At 37.4% G+C, this 15,839-nt stretch overlaps 2 protein-coding genes across 3 annotated transcripts; one reads left to right on the forward strand and one right to left on the reverse strand.

Annotated features, from left to right (window-relative positions):
* Window positions 1-1,689: 1,689 nt before the first annotated feature.
* On the forward strand, window positions 1,690-3,530 carry LOC18032573 (pentatricopeptide repeat-containing protein At4g15720). Its single transcript, XM_006419552.2, has one exon. The coding sequence runs from the start codon at window positions 1,690-1,692 to the stop codon at window positions 3,505-3,507; it is 1,818 nt and encodes a 605-aa protein (XP_006419615.1). The 3' UTR covers window positions 3,508-3,530.
* Window positions 3,531-5,837: 2,307 nt separating this feature from the next.
* On the reverse strand, window positions 5,838-15,610 carry LOC18032569. 2 transcript variants are annotated; one of them, XM_006419554.2, is made up of 11 exons: window positions 15,308-15,610; window positions 14,408-14,480; window positions 14,196-14,323; window positions 13,676-14,074; window positions 12,320-13,596; window positions 11,618-12,036; window positions 9,578-11,532; window positions 9,226-9,383; window positions 8,019-8,179; window positions 7,080-7,237; window positions 5,838-6,491 (listed from the first exon to the last, which is right to left on the reverse strand). In XM_006419554.2, exons 1-11 carry the CDS (start codon window positions 15,401-15,403, stop codon window positions 6,273-6,275), a joined length of 5,043 nt encoding a protein of 1,680 aa, XP_006419617.1. In that variant the 5' UTR covers window positions 15,404-15,610; the 3' UTR covers window positions 5,838-6,272. The 2 variants fall into 2 exon arrangements, with proteins under 2 accessions (XP_006419617.1, XP_024047979.1); XM_024192211.1 differs by lacking the exons at window positions 5,838-6,491; window positions 7,080-7,237 and having other exon boundaries at window positions 9,230-9,383.
* Window positions 15,611-15,839: the final 229 nt, after the last annotated feature.

Here is a 15,839-nt window from a genome sequence, read left to right on the forward strand (position 1 = left end):
ACCCTTTAACTTGAGCTCTTTAGCATTTGTATCAAGCTCAGCCGCATAACTACGCAATTTGGGTCAGTAAGGTGGGGGAAAAAAAAAAAGGTGCTTCTGGACCACAACTTGATGGACCACACTAATACATCATGACTATGAACAGGTAATTACTTTTCGCATAGGTATTGAAAACTTGAAACTGGGGATGGCGACACTTTTCTGAAAAGTTTTTGTCATTTTCACCATCTAATGAAAAAGTTTTAAGCCCGTTAATTTTAGTTCCAGTAAGAGTCATTAGTTCTGTTTTGCTTCTTCATAATTGGTGAAAGTGGGACATTGCAAAGAACAGTAGTAAAATTTAAAGGGAAAATATCCACCGATCATTTATTTTTTTTTTTACTTTTTAAAAATACATAATTTTTTTTTTAGAATTTACCTAAAGTTACATTTTATTTTAGTTTTTTACTTTCGTTTGGAATCCGTTAAGAAAACTAACGGAAACCTAAAAAAATAACCATTTTACTCCCCCAAAACGAAATTTTCAATTTCATCCTAAAAATTACTAAAAATAATCAGATTAAATCTAATTATTTTTCTCATCGGTCAATAAAAAATTAATTCCACAACCATCAAATGCAGGGTTTTTTTTTTTTAAAAATTATGTCTGTAATTAGAATGCTAAATTATAACAGTAGTATTAAAAATAACCCAATCTCGCAAACCATCAATTGAATTTAAGATAATTAGAGTTTTATTATTCATTGAGCTATAATCTCTAGTAGTTAAGATTTTTTTTGTACTTCATTAACGTATCAATAATGATATTCATTATTAAATTTGATTATTTTTGGTATTTTTTAGAGTGAAATTATAATTTTCGTTTGGGGGTAAAATAATCATTTTTTTAAGTTTCCGTTAGTTTTCCTTAACGGATTCCAAACGGAAGTAGAAAAGTAAAATAAAATGTAACTTTAGGTGGATTTCAATAAAAAAAAAAATTGTGTATTTTTAAAAAAATTTAAAAAAACAGATAGACGGTGGATATTTTTCCAAATCTAAATTGATACTTGATGTTTTATAAGACGTGCACAAATCTTATGAACATTGATAGCTCAAACTCATATGCGTTTGGAGATATTTCTGCCAGGAAATTCTTACAAAAGAATTTCACAAAGCTCCTTCAAATGTTACACAACAAAGTGCTTTCTTTTTGTAAACGCTTTAAATTTTTGTAAACAATATGTGTCCTGCGTTAATCTTTTGCAGCAGAATTAATTAGTTGGTTAAATTAGTAAAATCTATTGTGTTATAATAAGAGTGAATTTGAACCCATCCACAAAGTACGTGGCAAATTTGATTTTTATTCTTCCAATGCTTAAAATTAGATAAAATTTAAAAAAAATCTTGTGTCCCCTCCGAACATGCCCTTATTATAACGTGAATAAGAGTCCAACAGCCCCTGATCGACACGTGTCCATACAAAATGACTCTAGTGCTAGTCCAAGTAGTCTTGCACGTTTTTGTTTTGACCTTTTGTGGGCTTGCAATTGAGTGCGTTTTATTAGTGGCAGCGAAAGCCTAAAACCAAGGCCCGGGCCCTGGCTCCTTAAAGTTACTTTTCCAAGGGGGTTTTCAGGCGCAATGACCAAAATGTCCTAGCCTCATCTTATATTTTGGCTTGTAGCTTAAGAGACGATTTGTTTAGCAATGAAAAAGTCGTTGACCCGGAATCTCATTTTTACCCTTGCCGCCTCTTCTCTTACCCGCCAAAATAAACGGTCTTCTTGTCACACCAAAGCCCATTTCATTCAGCAGCTTCAAGAATGTAAACACTTTATTTCCTTAGCCTCAGTACACTCAGAAATATTGAAATCTGGGTTTTTAAGTAACACTTTTACCCTTAATCATCTCATAAATTGCTATGTAAGGCTTAAAAAAACCCAGGTTGCTCGTCAATTATTCGACGAAATGCTTGAACCGAATGTTGTGTCTTATACTTCACTTATGGCTGGCTACATTAACATGGGTCAACCCCAAATTGCCCTTTTGCTCTTTCAAAAAATGCTTGGAAACTTGGTTTGGCCTAATGAGTTTACTTTTGCGACAGTGATCAAAGCGTGTTCTATGCTCGCGGATCTTATAACGGGAAAGCAGATTCACACCCATATTGAAACTTTTGGGTTTCAATATAACCTTGTGGTTGGTTCTTCACTTGTTGACATGTATGGAAAATGCAATGATGTTGATGGAGCAAGGCGGGTTTTTGATTTGATGGGTTGTAGGAATGTTGTTTCTTGGACTTCGATCATTGTAGCTCATGCACAGAATGCTCAAGGCCATGAAGCGCTAGAAATGTTTAGAGAATTCAATTATCAGTCGAGGGATCGTCCAAATCAGCATATGTTGGCTAGTGTGATTAATGCTTGTGCAAGTTTAGGTAGATTAGTTTCTGGGAAGGTTGCGCATGGGGTGGTGGTCCGCAGTGGTTCTGAGTTTAATGATGTGGTTGCAAGCGCACTTGTTGACATGTATGCCAAATGTGGATGTGTTAATTATTCTGAAAAGGTCTTCAATAGAATATCAAACCCTTCTGTGGTAACCTACACTTCAATGATTGTAGGTGCGGCAAAATATGGCCTTGGGAGATTCTCACTTGATTTGTTCAACAAGATGATTTCAAGAGGAATAAAACCCAATGATGTCACATTTGTCGGTGTACTACATGCTTGTAGCCATTCAGGACTAGTGGATGAAGGCATTCAGCACTTGGACTCGATGTATCGAAAGTACGGAATCATACCTGATGCAAAGCATTATACATGTGTCGTTGATATGCTTGGCAGAACTGGCCGTCTTGACGAGGCCTACAAGCTAGCCAAATCTATACAAGTTGATCCTGATGGAGGCCCTCTCTTATGGGGCACCCTTCTCTCGGCTAGTAGGCTTCATGGACGGGTAGATATTGCAGTTGACGCTAGTAACCAGCTAATAGAATCCAATCAACAAGTAGCAAATGCTTATGTCACATTGTCAAACACCTATGCATTAGCTGGGGAATGGGAAAATGTTCATAGTCTTCGCTCTGAAATGAAGCGAACAGGGATTCACAAAGAACCCGGCTGTAGTTGGGTTGAAATTAGGGATCAAACCTACGCATTCTATGCTGGTAATGCATTGTTTGAAAGAGGGAGCGAGGTTTTGAGTTTGTTGAGAGAACTCGAACGGAAAATGAAGGAAAGAGGGTATGTAGGAGGGAAGACTGGGTTGGTATTTGTTGACGTGGAAGATGAGGCAAGAGAGGAAATAGTGGGTCTGCACAGTGAGAGATTGGCCTTGGCTTTTGGGTTAATAAGTATACCAAAAGGCATCACCATTAGAATAATGAAGAACTTGAGAATGTGTAGGGATTGTCACGACGTTTTCAAACTGATTAGTGACATTGTTGAGAGAGATTTTGTAGTGAGAGATGTTAATAGATTTCATCACTTTAGAAATGGGTCCTGCTCTTGCGGGGATTTTTGGTGATTATCCCCAATGTTCTGATCATTGATGTTAAATCGCAAACGGAACTCTCATGTTAAGCGAAGACAATTAAGCCAAAAATAGAAGTTCGTATTTGGATAAATATAGTCTCTGAATTTTATTAGACCGTTAAGTTCCTGAATTCAACCAAATATTACAAGACAATACTAAAGCAGCCCTTTTTATTGATATATCTTCCCCCTACTCTTTCAATGCAATGCATTTAAATACGAGACATTCATCATCATGCATTTATTCTAGCGGGCAAAGTGACCTAATGCAACGCAAGTAAAGGTTGATATTTCTGTGTCTTTTCTTGTTTTATATTTCATTCTGAAAAAGTCAAACAAAAATTTTATTTCTCTTTCATTAATTATTGTTTTGGCAGCCAGTCGGATTGGTTGACAAATCTATTTTGAGGCTTGAACTTCAATTATTACACACAGATACACAGAACAAGTACGTACGCATGTCCATGCTTGTGGGTGTATGCAGATGCATGGCATGCTAAGGTTAACCATAGACGTGCGTGAACAATCACTGTTTCTCTGGATTTTCCATGTAGCTGTTGCTTGACTAGGTGTAAAATTGCTGCTGAAGGATGAGTCGGCTACGTGGTCGTTCTATTAAGGATTCACATGCACGTTCGTCACATGGCATGTTTTCCCAGCGCCATTTCAAACATATATAGTTTCTTGCATGTCGAGTTGTAGCACAGGTTTCTCCTGTGAAACAAAAAGTAATGACATTTTATGATTCAAATGTAGAAGAGTGTTTCTGTGCTTGAGGATTAACAACATAGTGTTAAGGCATTTTCATATATAGCTAAAGACATGCTCATCATATAATCCTATGGTAATTGTCATTGTAAAAATTCTGGGAATATCACTATGCCACTTCCCCTATGCTGCCAAAAACTGTTGGTGCATTTTCTTGCATTTTTTTTTTCTGGCATGTCAATAGAACTTATTTTCTAAAGCATCTCATTCAAAATTTCAAAATATAGGTTCTAATTGGACCGGCTTTTGCAATAACAGTAAGCTTCGCTCTGTTTTACATAGGTGAAAAAGAAAGTACATGCAACATTTTGTTCAAATCCAACCAAATAATCAGAAAAATATAATTAACTTCCAAGAGCCAGCTTAAAAACCAAAATGTCAATATTATTGCCAAAACTAATAACAACTGTATTATAATGCACATGTTTAACCGATTTCTAGATACAATAAGTACAGATACAAGCTATCACATCATCTGAGTTCATGCTCTTGGATTGCTAATGTGGCACGGATCTTGATTTTAGTTGATTTTAGCCGCATTAACAATCAAAGTTCATCTTTTCAAAAAATAAATAAATAAAATTCATCTTAAATGAAAAACTAACAAAAAGTTAATCTGAAAGCAAAAATGGAAACACTACTTGACCCTCCTAATGCAACATAAAAAGAACAAAAGTAAACCTTCGCCACGGCTGGTGCTGGACAGAAATTTGGAGGACGTGTCTTGACATAGTGGAACATCTTTTTGTGTTTGCAGCTGTTGCATTCTCTTAGTCCTTGCAGGTAAAAAAAAAAATCCAATGTCACAGGAATACATGTAAACCTCCATATTCCAAAATAGCAAGTCAGCTCATATTTAAAACTCCGAAAAATGAAAAGCATAAAAATCTAACAACAAGAATTGCCTCCAACTGTTCCTGAAGAGAGACCAACAAAGCATTGTCATAATCCCCCCAGAAAATTGCCACTTCCAGAACCAAAAGAAAGAGAACAGCTTTAGCATTTAAATCTCTGTACAGCAGAAGGTGGGAGAGCAACAGCTTGTATGCCTCCTCATCGAAGGACCAACTCCATCAGTGCAGTGCTGTCTGAAAGAGAGAGAAATCCCTGCTGCCCGTTTTAAAGCAAAATTAACAGAGTCCTACGGAATTCATATGACCTACCAACAATAGAAATGCAGTAAAGATCTGATCACTCTTGGAAAAGAAATGATGCAATCTTTACAAACCTGTATTATGGAGATCAATTTCTAATTTACAAGCAGAAAAAGCTCCTAGAATAAATATTCCAGCAGAACAATGACAATCATTTGAGCTTTTACTTATCTCACTTATTGCAAACAAAACAAAGATTCAACCAAAACAAAAGGACACTTGATGAATATGACTACAGAGAAATGGATTTTAATGTAGATTCAAAGCAAAAGAGTAGGAATCAGAGCCCCTTGTTATGCCAAAATGGTAGGAAGAAATATAACATACCTGCAGAATTGAATAGATAATTGAACAAGGGAGGCTGGCAGATTTGGTTAAAGCATAATGTCAAAAGTGGCAGTTCCACATATGGCAAACCTTCCCAAAGGATTGCCAGTTCCATCCTATTATAATTTGAAAGCAATGATTACAAAATTTAATGACCTCGCCAATCTCATCAAATGGTTGCCTAATGATTTCCAATCACTATAATAACTTTTCCTCAAACTCCAAAATATGGAGCCAAAATTTACAACTTTGGTTCGTGTTGCCAGACAAGTAGAGATTTTATTCTTTTTTTCCAACCAAGAAAAGTCATGGGAAATAATGCTTTGTCCTTATCTATATCAACACCAAGCTGAAGACTGAACAAACTAGTTTACAAAATTTGTGAATTGATTTATGTACACATGTACGCAGATCTAACAAGTGCAGGTCTGGGCAGACACCTTTTCTTTCCAATACCTACCCCACTGGAGGAATGCAAACCAGAATAGCACAACTACAAAGTGTTATGTTAATCTCTAATGACACCAAAACCTGAACGGTTTATGGCCTCCATTGCAAGCCGAACCAGGCGTAAGAATCCTTCTACATCCTGGAAGCTGAATTCAATCACTCTCTTAATAATAGGCATACTCTCTCTATTTTGAGCCTCTTCCAGGGTTACACTAGCTACAGCAAAGGCATTCAGGGATTTTCTTGACGCCTCCATGGCAAAATCTACATCCTGTGTCTGCAAAATAGTAAACATAAATGCTGATGTATTCACCTTGACAAAAAGTTCTAACAAAATGCAGCCAAAAAAGAGGACCCACTATCACCATGACTAGTATCACCAACAAATCTAATTAAATTGTCAGATAACTTCTGTATTCTGATGAGATTGCTTAAATTAGCCAGCCACTAACAACAACAGAAATCAACCCAAAATAAAAACAGGTCTTACTTTGAAGCAATCAAAAAGCTGATTAACCAGAAACCTATCTTACAAACTTTCAAGACAGTAAGATTATCCAGGAACATTAAAACCATATAGTGTATATCAATGGCTGAGCATTTGCATTCACCTTCTTAGAAGTTCATCACACAAAAAAGAATTCTAAGAAGTCTCTCATATATTTCTCCATTATGTTTTCCATATACTTGCTCTACATCTCGTAAAAAATTGCAACATATCTAAGTGATGTGCATCGGAGCAGACATGGCCGTTGGCCACAGTACCCATCAATGAGGTAGATACGATACACAAGTCTTTCTAGCCAAAATAAAATATAAAAGAAGAACAGATATGCAATACCATATATCGGATGAATCAACTTACGAAGTCAAAAAGCCGAATAAAGCTTGGGCGGTTTCGAGCGACAACGATACGGTTTCCGGTAACATGACAACCCTTACCCTTGGATGTAAGCGACTTATCTGCTGTCATTTGATTATTTAAGCTATCAACATCTGATGCGGAAGAAGATGGAGATTCACCTGAAGAAATAATCCAAGTAAGCATTGCACCAAGTTCAAGCTTTGAGAGTACACTGGTTTGTTTCATTACCTTGTTGTCTTCTTAGGTCAAGGTATAAAACATATCTTCTTATCAACAACATAAATCACATTGGAGAATTCTAGGCAGTAACAGTTGCTTAGCTAAAAAAATATCACAAGTATAGAACAGGATTTCGTGTTTTTGTAATCAGTTTTCGAGTGGAAAACTTCCCCTTATTAAAAGGAAAAATGCCCATTCACTCTTAATTTTAAGTTAGAGCACCAAGAGCAAAAGATAAAAAGTAATTCTAGCACAAAATCCAACTCCAAAACAGTATAAGAAATCTTACTCGTTTTAACAGTCAATATTAACAGCTCAAATAAATTAACAGTATACGCTTTTCTTACAAACTTCCACCCACCAAACATTGTTATAAGCTAAAGAGGAGCAGCAACTCAGCTCTAGGGGTCAGCTGGAAGAGGGGAGGGGCCAAAACAGCCACATAAAGAGTCCCAAAAGAACTAATAATGATACCCCGCAGGGCACATACCAACCCAAAAAGTGGGGGAAAAAAAGAGAAAAAATGAATTGCAAATATCTGGTTAGTGGTTTGCTTTTCTCTGTCATATAATCAGGCAATTCTTTCAAGAAAAGACTTCTCATTTTCGTATTTAAAAAAAAAAAAATAGCGCAAAACGGAAGTATCCCTATACTAAAGCAGAGTGTACTAAATAGAAACAAGCCTGAGTATCCATACCAATCAACAATGCATTTGATTACCTTGAGATGTCTTGTGTAAAGTTGCTTGCAGCTCAGTCAGGTCTCTACTTGTACTAGACTGTTTGCAATAAACTACTCTCATGTATGCCACCTCCATGCATTTATAAGCCAAAGAAGCAGCAGGCATTTCTTGACGTCTTTCATACTCCTGCCCACAGAATCTGTGCATTCAAGGATTCAGCATAGATACAGACACAAACATATAAAAATGACATTTGAATCATTCTACTGCAGAAAAAACATCAACAGGCATACAACTTCTCAGGTTTCAGAGGATGTGTAGATCACATAAACTGAATGATGTGGAATGAAAATCACATAGCTCCGTCAACATTATGTTTGTTAGAACAATTTATATTTATGCACACACATACAATGCTAAAGCATGGACCATATTCTTTACCAAATCAAACTTCAGGTGAAGCAAAAACATTGAACATGAGAATAACAACATAAGAATGTTCTGTATGTTATCCTATGAATGAAGAAGCCAAGCAAGTTGTTTCTAGTAAGAAAAGTAGAGAGCTCCCAAAAAAATGAATTGGCTTCCATATCTGATATATGTTTTTAAAACGAGCATTACTAGAGCTAAACTGTAGTAAATGGCTTCATCTTGCAGTTGAGTCTAAAATAATTGAAAAACAGCATTTTCAGCTAGCATATGGCATCAGGCACAAAAACACTTGAAACTATGACTTCATTTCTCTTTTGAAGTTCTTGCAACTAACAAATCAGAAACTCGAATAAAGGTAGATCAAGTGAATATGATTTATATTCCTCCTAAACTAAGTAACAGCTTCCTTTCACAAATATGAAATTTCCTAAAGGGCACTTTGGGAAGAGTAATTACAATAAATTCAAAAGCTTGATTAAAATATACTTGCTTTTTTTATTATTAAACATTGCACCAAATGAAACTAAATCCCCTCCCACCCATGTGAACAGGGTTAGAACCCTAGATCTCTTGTACGAGCCCAAGCAATTTTACAAGTTGACCTAACTGGCACCACAAAAAAGTCACATACTTTTTTATTTTGTTTCAAAATACAAAAGTTACATACTTAGCACAACATGAACCAGATGAGAAAAATATCTATAGACACACTTAATTATGCAGATAGCTCAGCATATATACAAGCAATTAACTGAAATTGGAACGATATAGCAAGAACAGCAATTTTATTATAACTTTGTAAGCTTCACTTACTCACAGAGTTTAGCTGTAGTGCTATATGCTTGTATTTGAGTCATCTCCCCATTTCTCCCACTCTCACTGTTGCAAGTTTCTAGAAGCGAAGCTCCATGGAAAAACTTTAAGGCAGATTGGAAGTAAGCCTCATTACTTTCAAAGTCAAACCCAGAGCCCTAGAAGACAATGAAACCAAGCTAAGAGTTAGACATAGAACAGATCTTTAGCACCCACACCCCGCGTCCCCCGTGCGAACCACCCCCACCCCCAACCCAACACCAAGGCCCCAACCCCCCATCCCCCTCGTGCCTGCGTGTTGCATATCAATCCCAGAAATAGTCTAAAACCTACAATCAAGAAAGAGAGAAACCTTAAGGCGATCTGCATAGTCTCTGAGCTCCTTGGCTTGTTTGAGGGCAATCGTAGCATTCTGGCTGGAGGATTTCATACTTATATCAATTGAAGCTTTGAGATCTTTGATTACATCAGGTGAGTGATGTTCCAAGCTGAGGCTTAATTCATTCTTCTTACCCTCATTTCCAGGATATTTTGATGCTTTCGTCACATCAGCTTTGCAAGAATTATCAATCAAAACTTCATTAAACATCCCTCCCTGTTGGGACCCTGGTACTGGCCCCCAACCATTTTTACTCTGTCCATATTTGCTTTCACTTGAAAGCAACATTGACATCCCATTTACTGTCCCCCTGTCTAACTGGGTAGCTTTTACTTCACCATCAAGATCCTGCACCAGGTTCCATTGGGAGGCATCTTCCCTTTTTGTGCCAGTGCACAATTTGACATCTGAATCATGCTGCTCTCTTACTATAACCTGGTTTTCCATCCTACAATCACTTGGCATCTGTCTTTCATGCTCCGTCCTGCTAATGTGATTTTTCCCATTTTTGTGCAACTTAGACCTAGACCTCTCAGGAAATCTGTTTTTACCCTCACATATTATTTCACAGTGGTGTACATTATGGTCGACATGAGTATCTGACTCATGCTTCAAGCTCTTCTTCAAGTACAAATCACCATGCTCACTTGATGAATCAGAAATCTTCATCCTGTCTCTATGAGCAGCAGTGGCATGGCTTCTAATGCTGTCCTTTTGCAGCAAGAAGTAGCCCAAATCAACTTTCTGTGGTAGTAACACATTTTCATGGCTTTTCTGAGTCCCTCTACCCTCATCATCACTGTGTTCGATACCATGCATATCAATGATGTGCTGATGACGTTCAGAAGAATCTGTATCACCATTAAGGAAATGGCCATCCCCAAATTCAGACGGAACTTTGGATTTGTGGGTGCTTGTATGATTGACATTACCGTCATGGCAATCAGGGGAAGAAATTTTGGTGGGTTGAGGAAGAAAGTTAGAGGAATCGTTCTCCTTACTGGCTGTCCCAGATCGATTAATCTCACCATTACCTTCCCCATCCAAGAACCTTTTACAATTGTTATTTACAAGAACACAGTCAGTTCCACCATCATCTTTCCCTAAAATGTCTTCTGCTGCAGATGTAAACTTATCTGGATAGGAGGAGGTCCTATATGGGGACGACGAAACTGATTCTGCTGGTGAACCTCTCAATGCTTCATAGTCTGCTCTGTTTTTGCAAGAATTGGAAACCTTTGAAGAGCTTGAAGTGGCAGCCACAGAAACTTCTCCAGATCCAAAATGCCTTCTTACTGGCTCTATGGCATTTGAAGTCCGTTGAAATGTAAAATCTCTTCTGTTTTTTCGGTTTTTCTGGCCCATATCAACACTTCTGACATCTGCCATACCATCAACCATGTAATGTTCAGCTGAAAATAAAGATGCCCCAATGTTGTTAGATTTATCATCAGCACCTTTATTTCCTCTGAACTTCCTACCCTCAGTCTTCTGAACCCTGGATTTCTTTTCCCTCCCAAGTCCACTCTCACTGCTTTCCTCCTTTGCATACTCCTTGCTATCATGCCCATTCTGGTTGCCCTGCCGCTTCCTTTTTGTCTGAGAATTATTTCTTTTATCTTGCATTCTCACATCAAAGGACCCACCAACTGATAAGACCCCAGCTTGGCCTCCCAATGTCTTTCTAGAAAGTAGCAGCCTGTTCTTTGCATCACACTTTGCATCCTCAGGCTCGTTCAGAATATTCTTCCCATTTGCCTCAGTTTTCAAACCAGCATTTGGTTTGAGAACTAACTTCCCACTGACCACAGCAGATTTCCTGTGTCTATCAGCTTTATATGCAACTTCTATCTTAGCCTTTTTAGAAGATCCATAACCAGGTTGATCAGCATCTCTTTTCTTTTTCATCTTTAATTTCTTGGAATCCCCTGCAAATAAAATACGAAGAAAACTGTTATACACCATCAAATTGCTAGTGAAAGCCAGCAGAATCAGTGCAAACATGTACAACACCTCCATTCATCTGCTCTTTTTTCTGCTTAGTTATGCTGTTATCAAAATCTGAGTTGCATGACTTGATGAAATGGAGAGAACTCGATCCCTTCATTTCCTTTGATTCTGAAGGAGGGTGGTTCTTCTCATTTAAGCTTCTATTTTTCAGAGAATCCTGCAGGCGGTTCTTTGTGGTGTTTGATATCTGAATCCCACCATTGTCACATGCTCTTTTCTTTGCTCGAACTGATATGGCAGCAGAATCAGGACTCTGGTGTTTCTGGTCAAGATGTTGGCCATGATCTAAAGTTATCACTGATGCAGGTCCATTAGCATAGCTCTGAAGATTATTTTGACCCTCAGTTACCGGAAGTTGGTATAATGCATAAAGAGCTTTTGTTGTTTCCTCTTCACTGATGTCACAATGGTTCATTCTGGGCCTAGATAACATTTGCCAAGGCACAAAAATAAGACAAAAAGAGGTAAGCTATACAAATGTCTACATAACCATGAGCCTGTATGCATTTATGCAAAGACATACAAAGTATCAAAACATATATAGAGAAAGAGATTGAGCACATATGTATATCATGAGAACAACATGAAATGAAAACAAAATAAGAACTCATCTTCAGTATTGCTTAACAGTGTAGATTGCTTTCACTAGATAATCTAGAATTCCCAGCTCAAAGTACAAACCAAAAATAAGACGATGGAACTTACAGCCAATTTAGCATGCTACACAACCAATTATCAGGGAGATGCTCAGGAATTGTACCAAATGGTAGCAACCGCCATTTATAACAATTGTCACAGCAGACCCAATTTTCATTTATAAATACAGGATCCCCTACTGCTGGAACCATATCGGTACCATGCCTGCCTTCATAGGTAGAGGGAACCGTGAATGGAGCATCTTTGATGGACAACTCACGCGTCACCTGACTATCACCTTTTTTACTTGGTTTATTGCCGGATGTTCTCTCCAATTGATTATTTGTCTGTTTCAAATTTGTATCCAAAGAATCCTCATGGATAACTCTAGTCTTATTAATGTCTTTCTGTGATTTCAACTTCTGCATCTTACTTTGACATGTAGAAGCACCATAACCAGTGGTTGCCACACTTTTTGGTGCCACACCCACACCATCCCTCAAGCTTTCCTTTATTGAAACAACACCAGCCTTTTGCCTACTGTGGTCACCTTTTGCCTTCTTACCTTCAACGAGTGGCACCTCCCTCTCACTGAATGACTTAATTTCATCTTCCACTTGAATAGAAGGTTTATTGCCAACCTTTTGTTTTGAAAGAACTATTGTATCATCATTACATTTCGATGCACCAGAACAAACTTTTAAAAGGGCATGTGTTTTTCTTTCCTTGTATCTGCCACTGTCCCCAAGGTAACCTAAGACCTCATGATGAGAATTTATCCCCACCTGTTCTGAAACCTTTACTACTGACCTACTTTTACCATTCTTCTGACTCTTGCCACTGTGGCCAGATATTGACTCAAACGAATCCTGTCTCTCTAAGTTGGATGAAAACAATCTGTCACTTGCCTCATCCTTATCAACCCCACTGGAGACTTCAGATGCTCTTCCCAGTCCTTTCACTGAATCAAAAACACATTCTGGATTTGAAAGAGATATACTGATTGCATTATTATGATTTATCTCCTTCCCTCCAGGGGTCTCATTTTCTAACTTTTTCTTCGGAAAAGCTGTGTCATTCTCATCCTTTGCATCAGTCCCATGCTTTTGTTCTACTGGCCTTGAAATCTTTCCCAATAAATTCGCTTTCTTCTCCTTTAACAGTTTCCTATTGCCCATACTGGCAACTGATTTGTCCACCGACGTGGCATAATGTTCTTGACTACCCTTAAGGGAAGGCACATGTTCCCTGTCTCTCAAAAGCACTTCCTTTCTTGTCAAGCAAAACAGACTGTCATGAAGAGGTGATACCAGCACACCTCCAGGGACCGGGAATGAAGTCATAACCTGTTTAACACAAAAACCATGAGACCCCTAGAAACTCAAGTAGAGACTAACAAAATGAATTTACTAGAACACAATCTACCTGAAGAATGCTAGTGGGAGATTCATCAGCAGTCTCTCGAGATACAAGATTCATTCCTCCACTTTCCTCAGCACTGTTCCCCGATGATGAAGATGGAGAGTTGTCAAGCCCAAGACCACTATATATTGCCATATTTTTGCGAACCATTTTATTAGAGCCCACTTTTATTCGAACCCTAAGTGTTCTTGGGTCAGTCAGATTGCCTGACCTGCTTGAACATTCATCTTTAATATTAAACTTCTCAGCAACTCGAGCAGAAGATAAGCACAAATCATGCTTCATAGGAACATCCCCAGATGGCAACCCTGAATTCTGCAATGGATGGTCAATGCAGGAAACAGTGCCAAGCCTCATGAAGGAGGACACATTTGAGACAGGCTGAAAATTTTGGGAGGAGCCCTACACAGAGACATAACCCAAAGTGCTAAAGTAAACTACAATTTCCAAGCCGCAAATTGCCAGCTGTGTAGACCTGTTTCCTAGCAGAAGTCAAAAAATCAAAGAAAAGTTTTGCATATACCTCCATGGATAAATTACATTGAGATATCAGTTTATTGGAGTCACTTTGTGGAGTCTTTGCATGTGAACAATTGGAGGGAGAACGTTTATGAGTAGGTAAAAAAGAGCCATAACCACCAAATTTTGCCCCTGTCAAAATTAAAGTCTCATAACATTAAATTCTACAAATGCAATCTGTGTTTACTTTACTTTAAGTTCCATAAAGCCACTTACCCAAAGTCTCCTTAGAAACCCCGCCTTCAAAATCTTTACGATATTGACCCAAAATATTTTGAACTTTCTCATCCTTCAAGCAACATAAATGAAACATTTACAAGTGCCATTTTGTTTATTGAATCAGAAACATTTGAATAAAAGTCAATTAGAAAATGTGATGCAACCAGCTTGAGGAACAAGAAGTAATAAACAAGCCTATCAAGTACTACTGTAGAAGGTATGTGCACCCCAAGGAATCTCACATACTTTCAGTTATTATATTCATCAACTCATTCTGGCAAACCAGTTTCTGATGTCAATTAAACAATTGAATCATATGAAGAGTAAATGATAGTCTAGCTGCAGCGGAGGTCAATTGACTTTCAAACTCTAGCCCATAGACCATATAAGTTCATTGGAAAGCTAATAATTCTGTATCAATATTTCAGAAAGGAACATTTATCTGCGCTGTGTTCTCCCTTATCCCCAACCTTTTTTCCAACACATTAAGAACAATGCCAGATAACGTATTGAGCAGGAACAAAAAATTTTAAACTCCATTCTTCAAATAATTTTCCATCCTAAAGCAAGCAATTCAGGATTGTAGTCTCAGTCAGCATTATAGTCTCAGTTGCAAGGAAACAGAAGTCTCAATTTTCAAAAACCAAAAAGCTCATAATCAACCAGACAACAAATGTTTTTACGATGACTAAGTTTACTCAACTAATCCACTAAAGAATGTTAACAGCTTTGAACCAATACATTGCATAAAGAAGACATTATTTAACTTGATTACCATTAAGTCTTAATTTGATTACACAATAGCATGATTTCTGAAAATTCAAATTTTATATTTCCAGATTATGTTAATTAAAAAAAATAACTAGAATGAAACAGAAAAACAAAATAAACTCTTACAATGTAAGAGAGATCAGTATCAGGGTCAATGTTGTCTTTATCACCCTTGCAACAGTGAGCCTCTCCTTCTTCAAGCTCAGAATTCTCTTCCATCATCACACCCCGAAACTATCATTAAAATCAATAATCTAACTTATCATAAAACTTAACCATAACACTAACCCCAAAACCCTAACCCTCCACCTTCCCTAAAATCCAACATCAGTCGGAAAAATGAAGAAGTAACCACTAAAAGGAAAATCACCGGAAAACAACTACTCGTTCGGTTTTCAAAAAAAAAAAAAAAAAAAAAACAACACTAATCAAAGATCAAATAAATTTGAAAACAAAAGGTGATTGTTTAATATTTTATAATTACTCCATTACAATCACGATCAAGTTTGATTTAGTGGTATTCAAATGGAAATTGAACGGCAAAACAAACAGTATGACTCCAGTTTCCTCGGAATCAAAGTCGAAATTTCAAGCTTTCCTCTTTCTCGTTTTTATTTTCAGATGAGAAGGGGAAACAGAGAGCTGTGTGTTCTGTTCT

This window comes from Citrus clementina, unplaced genomic scaffold (genome assembly GCF_000493195.1).
Source record: "Citrus clementina cultivar Clemenules unplaced genomic scaffold, Citrus_clementina_v1.0 scaffold_9, whole genome shotgun sequence".
NCBI classification, from domain to species: domain Eukaryota; kingdom Viridiplantae; phylum Streptophyta; class Magnoliopsida; order Sapindales; family Rutaceae; genus Citrus; species Citrus x clementina.

Coding starts and splice junctions, on each gene's coding strand:
- LOC18032573 (XM_006419552.2), top strand. CDS start 1,690: ATGAAAAAGTCGTTGACCCGGAATCTCATTTTTACCCTTGCCGCCTCT.
- LOC18032569 (XM_006419554.2), bottom strand. CDS start 15,403: ATGATGGAAGAGAATTCTGAGCTTGAAGAAGGAGAGGCTCACTGTTGC. Junction 9,384..9,577: donor ACTATGCAGATCGCCTTAAG/GTTTCTCTCTTT, acceptor ATTGTCTTCTAG/GGCTCTGGGTTTGACTTTGA. Junction 6,492..7,079: donor TTATTCGGCTTTTTGACTTC/GTAAGTTGATTC, acceptor ACTATTTTGCAG/ACACAGGATGTAGATTTTGC.